Source organism: Macrobrachium rosenbergii, chromosome 25, assembly GCF_040412425.1.
Source record: "Macrobrachium rosenbergii isolate ZJJX-2024 chromosome 25, ASM4041242v1, whole genome shotgun sequence".
Lineage (NCBI taxonomy): Eukaryota > Metazoa > Arthropoda > Malacostraca > Decapoda > Palaemonidae > Macrobrachium > Macrobrachium rosenbergii.
Window position 1 is genome coordinate 28,909,024 of NC_089765.1, and position 14,753 is coordinate 28,923,776.

Sequence of the window (14,753 nt, forward strand, 5' to 3'; positions counted from 1 at the left end):
TGGGATTGTCCCAAAAGCTACAAGACGGCTTGGGAGTCTGCTCCCAATCTCTGGACTGCTTACAAGGAATCGGGGAATCATTCTCAGCCATGGAAAATGGGCCTTTTCCATGGCCTGGACACACTCTTGAAGCGCCACTTGCACCTCTTACTCGCACTGCACTTGGATCCATCGGATCCCCAATCCGAATCACTAGGAGAAAGCGCATGTACACAAAGTTGGAGTCCAGGGATCCTTGTACAACGGGCTTGGTTGAGGGGGAAACTACCCGTGGGTAAACCCCACCGACCTCCCTTGGACTTAAGGTTTGCCTCCTTCCAGGTTTAAGGGAGCCTGACACGGACCTTCATCTAGGAGCGTTGGTGGGACGAGTAGTCACCTCCTCCACTGACACTGTACTTGCACCGTGATCACTGACATCAATCTTATCCATAAGACCTCTTACTGAAGCCCCTATTTGAGCTACAGTATTAACTAAGAGACCAGACTTATGGTCTATCCTGGCTTCCAGACTGGCAATGGCATCGGGTTCCGAAGGTTGGGAGATGGGTAACAGAGTTACAGGAAAAGTTGGAGAACTGGTGATGGGGGAAAAGGCAGTCACAGGTATAGAAAGGGCAGGTAAAGCAGGTGAACCTTGGCTAACAGAACCCTTAGCTTCGGCACTAGTAGCCGCCTTTCTCTGTCTATTCTTCTCAAGTTTGTCTAAATAATTAGTCAAAGTCTTCCACTTCCCCTGATCCCACCCTCTGCATTCATCATAAGTTAACCCTTAAACGCCTGTTGGACGTAGCAAACGTCGACTAAAATTGTCTGTTGAATGCCAAGTGGACGTAGCAAACGTCGACTACAAAAAATTTCAACCTTCGGTCAACTTTGACTTGACCGAAATGGTCGAAAAACGCAATTGTAAGCTAAAACTCTTACATTCTAGTAATATTCAATCATGTACCTTCATTTTGCAAACCAATTGGAAGTCTCTAGCACAATATTTCGATTTATGGTGAATTTTTGAAAAAAACTTTTTCTTACGCCAGCGCAGTAACTCAGCCAAAAATTTCAGAAATTCTTTCGTCATTTTGTCGTAATTTTTGCGCTGTTCTATATTAGCCGTTACATAAAGTTTTATATATGAAAATGTGCGCAATTTCATGTACAATACAACAGAAAATAACTCATGGTTGTAGCTTTTATCAGTTTTGAAATATTTTCATATAAATCATGATAACTGCCAAAATTTCAACCTTCGGTCAACTTTGACTTCGACCGAAATGGTAAAAAACACAACTGTAAGCTAAAACTCTTACATTCTAGTAATATTCAATCATTTACCTTCATTTTGCATCAAATTGGAAGTCTCTAGCACAATATTTCGATTTATGGTGAATTTTTGAAAAAACTTTTTCCTTACGTCCGCCAGAAATTCTTTAACACGTTGTCGTAATGTTTGCACTGTTTTATATTAGTCGTTACATAAAGTTTTACATATGGAAATGTGCGCAATTTCATGTAGAATACAACAAAAAATAACTCATGGTTGTAGCTTTTATCAGTTTTGAAATATTTTCATATAAATCACGATAACTGCCAAAATTTCAACCTTCGGTCAACTTTAACTCGACCGAAATGGTCAAAAACACAATTATAAGCTAAAACTCTTACATTCTAGTAATATTCAATCATGTACCTTTATTTTGCAACAAACTGGAAGTCTCTAGCACAATATTTCGATTTATGGTGAATTTCTGAAAAAAAAATTTTTTCCTTGCGTCTCTGCGACGTAACTCGGCCGAACATCTCAGAAATTCTTTCGTCATGTTGTCGTAATGTTTGCATCGTTTACATTAGTCGTTACATAAACTTTTATATATGAAAATGTGTGCAATTTCATGTAGAATACAACAGAAATTAGCTCATGGTTGTAGCTTTTATCAGTTTTGAAATATTTTCACATAAATCACGATAACTGTCAAAATTTCAACCTTCAGTCAACTTTAACTCGACGAAAATGGTAAAAACGCAATTGTAAGCTAAAACTCTTACATTCTAGTAATATTCAATCGTTTACCTTCATTTTGCAATAAATTGGAAGTCTCTAGCACAATATTTCAATTTATGGTGAATTTTAAAAAAAAACATTTTCCTTACGTCTGCGCGGTAAGTCGGCCGAACATCTCAGAAATTCTTTTGTCTCATTGTCGTAATATTTACACCGTTTTATATTAGTTGTTACATAAAGTTTTATATATGAAAATCTGCGCAATTTCATTTACAATACAACAATAAATAACTCATGGTTGTAGCTTTTATCAGTTTTGAAATATTTTCATATAAATCATGATAAATAGAAAAAATTCAACTTTCGGTCAACTTTAACTCGACCGAAATGGTCAAAAACTGCAATTGTAAGCTAAGACACTTACAGTCTAGTAATATTCAATCAATTAGCTTCATTTTTCAACAAACGGGAAGTCTCTAGCACAATATTTCGATTTATAGTGAATTTTTGAAAAAAAAAAACTTTTTATGTCAGCGCCTTACGATTCATGCATCATTTTGTGATAATATTTTCTCTGTGTTGCTCTGATCGTTTTAAAATTTGTTATATACCAAAATCATCGCAATTTAGTGTACAATACAACTAAAAAAAATTAAGTCATTAGCTTTAACCGTTTTGCTTACAGCGCGATTTGTATACAATTATATACGAGTTTTTTTTTCGCTGTCATATATTCCAATATTTATATATGATAATGATATTTTTTTCATTTCTGATGGTTGCATACTAAACTTCAGGCAATGACAAAAAAAAATGAGCCAAAAATGAACTCTTAATCTTAAAAACTAAGCGTGCTGTGATTTTTTGAAAAAAACTTTTTTTCGCTTCAGCGCTAACTCACGAACGCGCCGGCATACGGGGAGACGTTTTTGTAAATAGGGCTTCACGTTAAAGGGTTAAGTTACTAGAGCAAATTTGTCCTCTACACTGGCAACCTATGGTATGAGAGTCATGTTTGACTGATGTGAGCCAGGTATTGCAGCCATTGCTGCAAAACCGGACACTAGAAGAACTAGAGTCAGACATATTAAGTCACAATCAGGAAAAGTCCACACTAAATAAGCTAATCTAATTAGTGTAAATGCTACCAAAGCAAGGAATACTTCAGCAAATGCAATGAGAGTCAAAACCATCTGGTGATACAACATCCAAAGTTCAAACCAAAGCTGCTTCAACAACCGATGATCAGTTGTTGACCGGCAAAAACGAACTGAGCTCTTCAGCTGTGTTGTACCTACGCTTCCCCAAAAGTGGGAGGGGCAGAGTTACTGACACCAAAACAATAGAAAGCTCCCACGAATTTCAAATTTTTAAGCTGTCGCGGTTGAGTAAAACTAATATCTATACAGTTACTTATATAAAACTAACACAACTTGATAAAAATGTAGCTCATCTTTACTTATAAATGCATAAATTTTTACGTAAAGTATTGATGTGACTTCGCCAGCTTCAGACATAGCTTTTTCTATGCTTTGTAGCCTGCCAATTACTCATTTCTTCAGTTGCAACTACAATCTGCAGCTTAAATTCACTGGTATATTTTCTTAACCTGTTAAGCATCACTTATGGGAGATGTCGCCATCCCGTATCATCCCATTTTCTTGCTTGCAGAGCGGTCATTGGTATATGCTAATAATTATGCTTTTCTGTTTTTTTTTTTTCACCGATATTGTTTATTGTATAATCATAGGATATTAAATAATGCAGAATAAGAAGGAATGAAAGCATTTATTTTGCTTTTTTATATCCTAAAGCTTACAAGCATGAAACATAAAAGGGAAAACACTCTTCTTTCATACACGATACCCTGAAACAGAGACAGCAGGGCAATGAATGGTTTTGGCTTCATTCATTTTCATTTGCTTCATACCATTTTAGTGCTCATGATATTGTAGGCAAACTTTCTATATATTCATGTAGAAACTGGTTGGCACATCTGTTCATTACTGCTACATTGTGCTCCATTCCATGACTTGATCTTCTTAAAAAAAAAAAAAAAAAAAATCCACAGGGTTTCCCTTATCCTGAACAATAAATTTCACAGCTTTGGATAAATGAGAAGTAAAAGGACTCTTCTCCTTATCCGTTATTCTGCGGTCACTTGGCAATGCGATGCTTGACTGTGAATTATGGCTTTCTCCACAATTAGATAAATTTTAAACAATCTATGTTAGAGGATTCTGAGGTGCCTCCTTGAGTCTTGAAGTAATCATAGGTCTCTACATCCAGTAGTGATAATATCTGTTTGGGCAAAAGATTTTTCTTTCGCTCTGGAACCCTCACTATGGGGATAAATGGGATCAATAAAGAAAGAAATCAATTGTTTATCAATGAACGCCTGAAGCGTAGCAGGAAGCAAGAGGTAATGTCCTCTATCAGACTGACTTTCCATTGCAAAAAAGTTGCCATTTACCCCTGAGTTGCTCAAAGTGTTACCAAATGATGTTCCTACAGTTTGTATAAGAGTAAAGTGTATTTCTGAGGTTGATCAGTGTGGCACCAGTCTTCTAAGAGGGAGAATGTGTTACTCCATCGAAGGCGGTGTGACATGGGATGTGGGCGACAGAGATATGCTGTTGGTGACGCTTAGCAGGTTAGGTCCTTCTCCATTGTATGAAGGATGAAAGAAAACTTATTTAAACTATGGAAGTCAATGCTGGGAATTAACAAGTTGACAACTAACACACCTCTTCATGAAGTGCAAACAACTGTTTCTTGATTTGGTTGTTTATGTCAGTAATTGCTGTTGTTTATACCAGTGTTTTGCAAGAAGCTAATGAATTATTAGACAAGACATAAGTTTGGTAAGCCTGGTTGCAAGCATGATGTTTCATATTTAAGGAACCAAATGTAAAGCTTCTAGGCCTAGTAATTAGTTAAAAGCTTAAACATAATGTGCATTTATATTAATTTCCACTGGTAGACAGGGAGGTCACAAGTCAAGTTATTAGTATCCTTGCTAAAATGTGGGTTTTTCATTTTTCCTAAACATATATTGCCACATGTGCATCTTATGTTCTAGTGTGTATTATAAGGTGGGAAATACGTAGTTCCTAACCTAAGCTAACTTGCACTAGACACTCAACATTCAAGATATTTATTTTAATACTGTAATACAACTGGTAGGTACAGAAGCCTGGTAATTTGAGGTGTTACTATACATGGTGTCTTTGAAAGAACACACTGGGTAATTCATAAAAACTACAGCTAAGAGATCCACTGTAGTCACATGCTCAATAACTTTTGGTAATTTTTAAAATTTATAGTCTCCACAGCCCCTTTGGGAGAATATATAGAGCAATGTAAAAAACACTTTTATTTAATAACTTTTTAGATTTATTTTATCCACAGGTAATTTGGGAGAGTATAATGGGGAATTCAAGATGACTATTTACAGATACGTACGTGACCCACTCTACCGCCATGATCAAAAACTTTGGCCGTTTTCAAAATCATGGTAGCAATGTGCACTTTGGGAGTATACAGGGTAATTCAAGAACACTGTTGACTGATAAATAATAGTATCCACATGCATTTAACTACAGTATACACAGTATTTCAAAGAATAACTATGTATATTAACCTGTAACATATCTTTTACAATTAAACCAAAGTACTCACTTGGTCTGCAATAGGTTGCTGCTTTTGTTCATGTTTATCACTGTCATCAGAATTATCTCCTGCATCTCTTGCATCACTATCCTTCTTGTCATTATCATCCTCATCATCATACCAGTCATCTTCAGGTAGCGTGAATTTATCCTTGCTAGGGGGTACACCAATTGGTCCAATAATGAGTTTTGAAGATTCACCAAATTTCACATCTGAAACAAAATACAAATTGAAATGTCAAAGAATAATATCTAGCAAATATAACTCTGCATAAACTTGAAAGCTTAACCCAAAAGATGTCTGATATAATGAAGTGATGGTGGCATTTGAGGAGAAGGAGGGGCCTGATTTGGATACTCATGAGGAACAGATTCTGATAAGTCTTTGAAACTACACCCTCAAGTCAGTGGAATAACATTTGCACAGTTACATTTTTTAAAACTCCAAATGAACAGGAACACAACCAAAACAAATGGTGGGCAAGTGTTTGATTTTGTTAATCTTGCTTTACAGTCAACCCCCTGTATTCACAAGGGTTAGGGACCACAACCACCCACGATAAGCTGAAATACGTGATAGGGTGTTAACCCCCCCCCTCTAGAAATGCTTACAGGTATAACTGAATATTTTAATAGTTCAAACACCAAATATACCTTAAACTATCATCCTACGCAAAATAACCTTAAACTACCATCCTATACCAAATATACCTTATACTATCATCATAAAACACTTCAGTATCATTTTAAAGTCATCTTACAACATTACTCATAAAAATATTTGGTTTACGGCTACTTGTGAAAACTAATAAAGTTCCCCCTATATTCAGGCACAACCATTTCTCTTATACAGTATTCAAGCATCTCGTCTTCTTTTTACAGTACAGTACATAAGAGAAACATTGGGAATTCAAAAGCAGGGGTAAGTACCATACCTAAATATTTAAATATATGCATTGAAAAAAATACCAAATTATAAATACAATCAAGTGATAAAATACTCTCTTGTGTACTGTTGCATGTGTTAATCATCACACTTAGAATCAACTAAACTTGTAATAAAAATGGTACAGTACATCAAGCAAAGCAAAAAAAAAAATTGTAACATACATATGTATGCACACACTTATTCCATGGCGTCGTGAACTTCTAAGAGTTTTAATTTTGTATTTTTATGTTTATGATACAGTAATTCATATTTCATTAAAGGTTATGTACAGTACTGAGAGAGAGAAGGGGTAAACTGAGGTATGTTTACATCACTAAAACAAATCAGGAAACAGCTGTTTTGGGATTTTCCTTAACATACCATATACTGTATACTCGTGTAACACTCAATCTCATGCATCATGTGACCCCCAAATTTTCACTCTTAAAAAAATTATTTTATCATATACCTTGTGTATCATTCAAGTTCCTTTTTTGAGAGACAAAATTACAACAGACTAACCTCTTTTCCTCCATCTTATGTATCCTATCTTCTAGTTAAATTAGTTAAAAAAAAAAAATAATAAAAGGCTGATAAAAATATCGTTAGCAACATTATACTCGTTGCATAAACACATACAGCCATAAACAACCAAATGAGAAACAGCTGTTTTGCTATGAATAACTGAATCAGATAACAGCTGTTTTACTTGCATTTCAACCATTGTACGATAGTAAAAAATTTCCATAGTTATGTTACAAATGACATCACGTAGAATATGTGACCGATATATTTTTACATTATACCCTTATTCACTATGGAGGAGAGATCGGCAAGGAAATATACTGCTAAATTTAAGCTGCAACTGTAGCTGAAGCTGAAAAAACAATGTTCTAGCTGCTAATGACTATAAATTATCATGCATTGGCAACATGGATGAAACTCCCGTAAACTTTGATGTGCCATCAAACTTGACAATAAATAAAATTGGAGAGAAGTATTTTAATCAAAACTACTGGACATGAAAGAACACATTTTACTATTGTTTTCACGCCCATAAAAGATAAATACGTAAAGCTTGTATTATGATGAAATCAAGTGGAAATAGCACACGGAATCTGTTGATTAAAAAAAAAATGCCCCCCCAATGCCATCTATAAAAAAAAAAAAAAGCTAAATTTTTGTTCACAACACATATTTCAGTCATATTTCAACTTAAAAAAACTTCGTATTACGACAAATAACCTTGTCCCATATAAATAGAATACCTAGATTCATTTATGCTAACTAGAAGCAAGAAAACTGCTCTGAATTGAGTTAAATACTGTTCAGCGAAATAGACTTACCCCGTAATTCCCCTCAGCTGATTTCCAAAGCAAAACACTGATCGCTATGTTTGTAACTTATAATACAATAGTAATATGAGAATACTGTACATACAAGATTATTGGATGGAGTGAAGCAAAGCATAACTTTTTAAAAGATCCAAGGAAAAGATGCATATTCATTATGTTGGTATTTTATAATATGATACTAATGTGAACATTACATAAACTACTTTCATATCTCATGTATGATGCGACCCCCTTAAAATTACCTTCAAAAATAGGTCTTCAAAAGTCACATGATATGCGAGTATATACAGTAAAGTATGTTAGTTTACCTTTTATACCCATTTTACTTTTATGTACAAAATTAAAAATAAATAATTCCACTTATACATTTGTTTCTTTTAGCAACTAAAAAATTATTTTCCCAATTCTTTTGGTAGTGAGTTCCATCAGCTGATTCCGAGAACGTAACATTACAAATGGCTGGACAATCATTTTTTTACACATATCACGATGATAATAGAGCAATATAATACAGTAGTATAAATGGGCTCTGTAAGTGAAATAAAATTTTATTTTATTGATACCTGCATTTTGCTGTGTTTACATTAATATTAATATTTGAAAATTAGCATTCACTATAACATCGACATACGTATGCACGCACTCATTCCATGTCGTCATGAACTTCTTGGACTTTTAGTCCTGTATTTTTGTTTATAATACAGTAATTCATATTTCATTAAAGGTTACGTATACTACTGAGAGAGAGAGAGAGAGAGAGAGAGAGAGAGAGAGAGAGAGAGAGAGAGAGAGAGAGAGAGAGAGAGAGAGAGAGAGAGGGGGGGGGGGTGAACTGAGGTATGTTTACATCAGCAAAACAAATCAGGAGACATAAAGAATGTTAAATATCTAAATATGCATTGAAAAACCACATTTTACTAATATTTTGCTGTGTTTATATTAACATTAATATTTGAAAATTAGTAAATCACTTTTTTACCATAAAAAATGGATTTAGCAACGAAAATAACATGAAAACACACTTAATTAGTCAGGAGAGTTGTTAATCAGCTCAGTGGTCGGGTTAAGCTAAGGTATACTTATTTATATAAAATCTGCAAATTAGTGAATTTCCCAAGATTTATTTGGATTTATGTTCCACAGAAAAATCCAAGGCTAAATGAAGCCACAAATGCTGAACTACAATAAAGCCTGGGTCCACTGCAGTAAGATTTACTGATACACCAAATGAACATTAACTTAGCGCAGTCAATGCTTATTTATAACCCGAATGACTACACAATTAACCAAGCCACTGAGCCAAACCTCCCTACTCTCAATATGACTGGCCATAAAAAGGTTCTCATGACATACCTATTTTGTCATCAGGGGTGCTGGTCACTGATGCAGGTTTACTTATAGCTTTCTTTTCCGGTTTGTCTTCAGGTTTCCCTTTATCTTTTTCGGCATCTGTCGAGTGCTGAGGTAAATCAAGACCTGGGATACCACCTAAAAAGAAAAATTTCTTTATTATTTCATTATCTATCTAATAACAATAAAATTCCATTAGGATTATCTTAAATTACTTTCCACTTTATTTCATGGACAAAAAGTTTGCATTTTCATTCTTGGGAAAATTTTGATTGTTGAAAAATCATGCATTACTAACATTTTCATATATATTTGTTTTCTAACATAAACCCAAGGTGCCAAAGCCACCCTACACTTGCCTGCACTCCACTTTGTTTACCATCACAGTAAAACCACACAGGCCTGTATTAATTGCCACCACCAATCTCCTACGACATGACACGATAAATTTGAACATTTCCATTTTAACATCACAATGACCAGATTCCCCAACTAGTGACAGATTTTTATGCAGCCTGACAATTTTCATAATATACACAAAACCTATCATTTGATATATCAAATGAACTTGTACACTTTTAACCATGATGAATTTACTCACACCAAAAGGATAAGGGGAATTAACATCATTTATAAGCTACTCATTGGATCATTTTTATTTACAAACAGAATCTACTAGTCATAACATTTCATACAATTCCATTTGGAAAATAACCTGAAATACAGTGAAATTATAAGATCTCAAAGCTGAAGACCTTATAATTTCATGAGAGGTAAAAGATGCAGACTTGTGGCTGAAAGTGTAGTTTATATCATCATAATACAAGCAGTCCCTGGTTATCGGCGGGCTCGATTATCAGCGATCCGGTTTTACAGGGCTTGTCTTAGCGACGAAAATCAGCGATTTTCAGCACCAATATCCAGCGATAATCGGGTACTGGCTCTGATACATAACTAACAGCGGCACCAATACTCAGTTATTGGCGCCAATAAGTGCCGAAAATCAACAATTTCCAGTTAACAGCGATTTTTGCTTATCGTCACACTGTCGGAAAGGAACCCCTGCCAATAACCAGGGACTACCTGTATTACAACTACAATACATTATTATAGGAAACAACTTACTGTGGATGAATTAATTTCAAAATGCATGCCATTTATTTTAACATAATTTCAAGTTATAAAAACAGCAGAGGGTGTGCACCGTGATAATATACCAAAAGTTAAAGATCCATACCAACTACTGGAAACCTGCCCAAATCTTGGAAGGATCAGGACCTCTGGCAGTTTTATTATGAGACTACAAGAAGATTATGTAAAAAAAACATTTAATTTTGCTTGGTTAATAGAGATATATACAAATGTCACACAACTTTACTTGAAAGCAAGAGAGAGAGAGAGAGAGAGAGAGAGAGAGAGAGAGAGAGAGAGAAGAGAGAGACTCATTTCTAGGACTAACTTTTCTGTGCTACTTATCCTTTTGAGTTTCCATTAAAAATGTATTACGATACTTTACTCTTGATACCAAAGCATTCATTTAAGCTATCTGTACCAGCCTCGTACTTCAACTGTTTTAGTCTTGAATATAGACAAAATTTGACAGAGCTCCTTGTTATTAAAGTCTGCTGGTATGCTCAGGATTTCTTTATAAGGTAAACTATTTTCAAATTCTCTTTTTTTGAGATAAAAAAAATGGTTATAGTGCGTCACCGACATATGGCTATATGACGGATTCAATTTTACGGCACTTTTATCAGTGCCGTTAACGGCATTTTACAGCGCTGTAAGCACAGCAGATGGCATTAATGACAAGAATGGGCATCAAGTTAATGGCGTTGTAACGATGCAACACCAGGTTACAGCACCGTAAGCGTCATTACGGCTCTGATAACTGTATCATCTATATATACTTAATCCAAATCTTCAAGTTTTATATCAAATTATTTAAGCCCTAAATTTAGTAATTTAAACCTATTTAGTAAACTAATTCTGCCTACGGGTTGCTCACTAAAATTTTTGCATCTTATTATTCTACTTATGAGGCCTATTTCACATGTATCAACATTGCTAAATGTGTAATATGCAGTGGAGACTATAAAATATATAAAAAATTTTAAAGTAATCTGAGATTATTCCTAGGTATACAAACTGAAGCCTATCATATATGGAGTACCTTCATGTGCTTGAGCTGGACTGGCCCATGCACTAACTAACAAAGATGATACCCACAGAGGTGAGAGGAAGACAACATGCCCCTTCACACAGACTTTCCCCACTGGACTTTGTGGCTAAATATTAAACACTGACAGAAGCAGCGGGAAGGCAAAGGCTGGTTCCCCCAACATGAAAGGCTACGGTTTGTATACTTTGGAAAGATACAAATTACTTTAAATATTTGATATTTGTTCCTATGGGGACTCAAACGTAACCTTTTATAGACAAAAAATCACTAATTAGGAGGGTGGTACTACCAGAAAAGACAGCGAGAGCCCTAGTGTGTCTGGATGGTGCCGTAATTGGCTAAATGAGCTATGTGTGTACTTCTGGCAACCCCCCTAACAACTGACCAGTTATCGTCTGTCCCAGCCTCTATATTGGAAGGCATTATTAACTGATGTGCGACTTGGTTGCCCTGACACGTGTTGCAAGGCACTGGTAAACAATGTCACCTTGGTTAAGGGGAGAGTTTGAAAAAATCGTTTTTTATTAATAACTCTGATTTTTTGCATGAATCACTTTGAAATTTTGGGAACTGGTTAGTTTATGTATAGCAAAAAGGTCAGTATTCATATTTTCCTTCTCGGGCCGCCCCCAAAATTCTTAAAAAAAAAACTCAGCCATACCTATTGCAACCTAAGAGCTGAAATTTACGTGGTAGACAGGTATTATACATTAGAATATAGTAATAGAGCGTTTTTTTTTTTTATATAAATATTTTTCCATTTCTGAAAACTCTTGGATCGGTTTCGTGGAAAAATAAATCCCAAAAATATTTTTTGGACAAAATAAAAAAAAACTATAGTTTTGTAGACAATTTATTTAGCTTTCATTTGCTTTTGTTTCATTGAGATAGGTGAATTCATTACGTCTCACTTTCCATTTGAAAGTCGATAACTTTAGTTTTGAGATATCAGCCTCCAAAGTTTTATGATGACACTTTTTGCTTGTCTGTCCATTTATTTGCTTGTTGTCTCACACTTTAAAGTTTTTATGACAAATTTGATATGTTATATCATATTGGTGTTATCTGTGATTATGATTTTACGTATATTGAATATTTTATATATTTAGGCTCCTGGTCCCCCTCTTTCCTCTTGGATGCCTCCCTCTTCATGACGTCGTTTCTTCCTTTCTCTTATGGAACGTAGATGTTGTTTAAATCTTCTTGGTCTCGGCATGGTTTCTTCTGAACAAAGAAGCATTGCAAAGCCAAGAGAAATACAAAAAATTGAATTGCAAAGTAATATAAATGCGCTGAATGAAAAGTGTGTCAAAACACAGGTGAGGCTGGGCATCTTGCTTCATCGAGAGCTGAGCTGCCACTGATTGCCCAAGAGGGTACACTCCTTCACCCAACAGAGCCTCTACGCACTTGCGTAGGATATAGTTGCCATATACCGCATTTAGATATTCTTCTTTGATAGCTAAATTGAAATTACTACTGATATACCAAAGTTATCATTACAGTATACGAAAAATGTAATTTTCTCAGTGACAGTAGGGTTACGGTTTTGGCTTATAACTCTTAAAACTATTGCAAATTTTTTAATAAAATTTTCTGAGAATGTAGTCAAGAGGTGTAAGAGTCTGTATGTGAAATATCAGGAAAAATGTGGATTCTTCAATTTTTTCCTCAAACACTCCCCTTAATAGTTAGGGAACCAACAAAGCTTTACAATTGAGACAAGCTTACATCCTCTCTGTTTCACTGATGTTAAAATATTAAATTGTACATTTGGCAGTGGTCATTCTCATAAAATTCTTTACAAATTTTTATGCCTAATTTTGGTTGTTTTCCCCTGTAAGTAAGTTTGAATGGCTTCTTTCTTCTCTGATATATCCTGGTCATTTTAGTCATGTGAAGCCATTTAACAAGTGGGGTATGCTTGATAGACTAGTCTGTTTCAGCTATTTCTTATTAGTTTATTGAAACTGCTAAAGTCAAGCATGAGTTATATTCTATCTCCCTTCTGCTTGCTACTATATTTTACTTGTGTGAGATTAGGACTACTCCAAAAATACATGAAGCACATAATATTGAAAAATGAAAATTTTGATAAGTTTTATCACACACTATAGTCTGGCTACAAAAGGTCAATACTCGAAGGCGATATGCACTGCTGCCACATTTTCCTAAGGTCATCCAGACTTTTCAAGAAAAGGTTGGTAATCTGGTAGAATTGAGGTTTTTTTTTTAGCTTCAATGCAATTTCATTATGTGTGGATGATTAAGTGAAGTGACTGTGGATCACAGTAAAAAGGGGATTGTCTATCACCTCCCTCCATTTGTCAGTACAAAAGCAAACCACAAAACCAATACATTACACTTGGACTCTGCTGTACATTTCATTTTAAAATGGCTCAATAGAAAATTTAGTAATATACAGTATATGCATGTATGTACAGTATAAATAAATAATCAGATATGTAATACATGCAGTCACCAGTTAACGGCAGGGGTTCCATTCCCGGCCGAGTACCGCTAACCGAAAATCGGTGATAATAGCACTAACAACTCACTTAATGGCACCATTAATGGGATATCAGTGCCAAAAATCCAGTTAACCACGTCGCTAGACAAGCACCGTAAAACTGGATCACCGTTAACCGATACCACCAATAAGTGGGGACTGCCTGTATACAGTAATACCTCGAACTTCTGCGAGGTTAGGTTCCAGAATCTGTCATGGAAGAGGAGGAATCGCATAAGTTTAGTAGGAGTCACTAAAACTGCTAATATACGCTTTCCCGCCAAAATGGTATGCTATTTTTGCCCTTTTTAACCTTATTTCTCGCTTTTTTCAGCTTTTAATTGGTTTAGTGTTATTCTTTAGTAATTAAAGTTGGTATGGGAAAAATAATTTCCTTGAAATACAGCAGCTTCAGCACAACATACGGCAAAAATGCCTTCATATATGTGAAGAGAAGTTTTAAAATAGTCATCTCTATTTTTATATAATTGATGTACATTTTCTTTACTGTTTTCTCTATTCCGTTTTCGTTTCGTATAATACAGGATACTCGAGTATCATGTGAGGTTGTTTTTTGCGAGACCAAATTACAACAGACATACCTCTTTTCCTCTATCTCTTTAATCCATCTTCTAGTTAAATAAGTTAAAAGTAAAAGAGAATGATAAAAGTATCATTAGTAATGCTATACTCATTACGTAAACGCATACAGACATAAACAATAGAACGAGAACCAGCTGTTTTGCCATTTCAACCATC

The 14,753-nt window shown here is 35.0% G+C and overlaps 1 protein-coding gene across 1 annotated transcript in view; it reads right to left on the reverse strand.

Moving 5' to 3' along the window:
- LOC136852519 (YLP motif-containing protein 1-like) overlaps nucleotides 1–14,753 on the reverse strand; it is a 277,111-nt gene that overhangs the window by 170,582 nt on the left and 91,776 nt on the right. Inside the window, 2 exon segments of the mRNA XM_067127217.1 lie at nucleotides 5,681–5,883; nucleotides 9,307–9,441. Coding sequence (XP_066983318.1) covers nucleotides 5,681–5,883; nucleotides 9,307–9,441 — 338 coding nt within the window.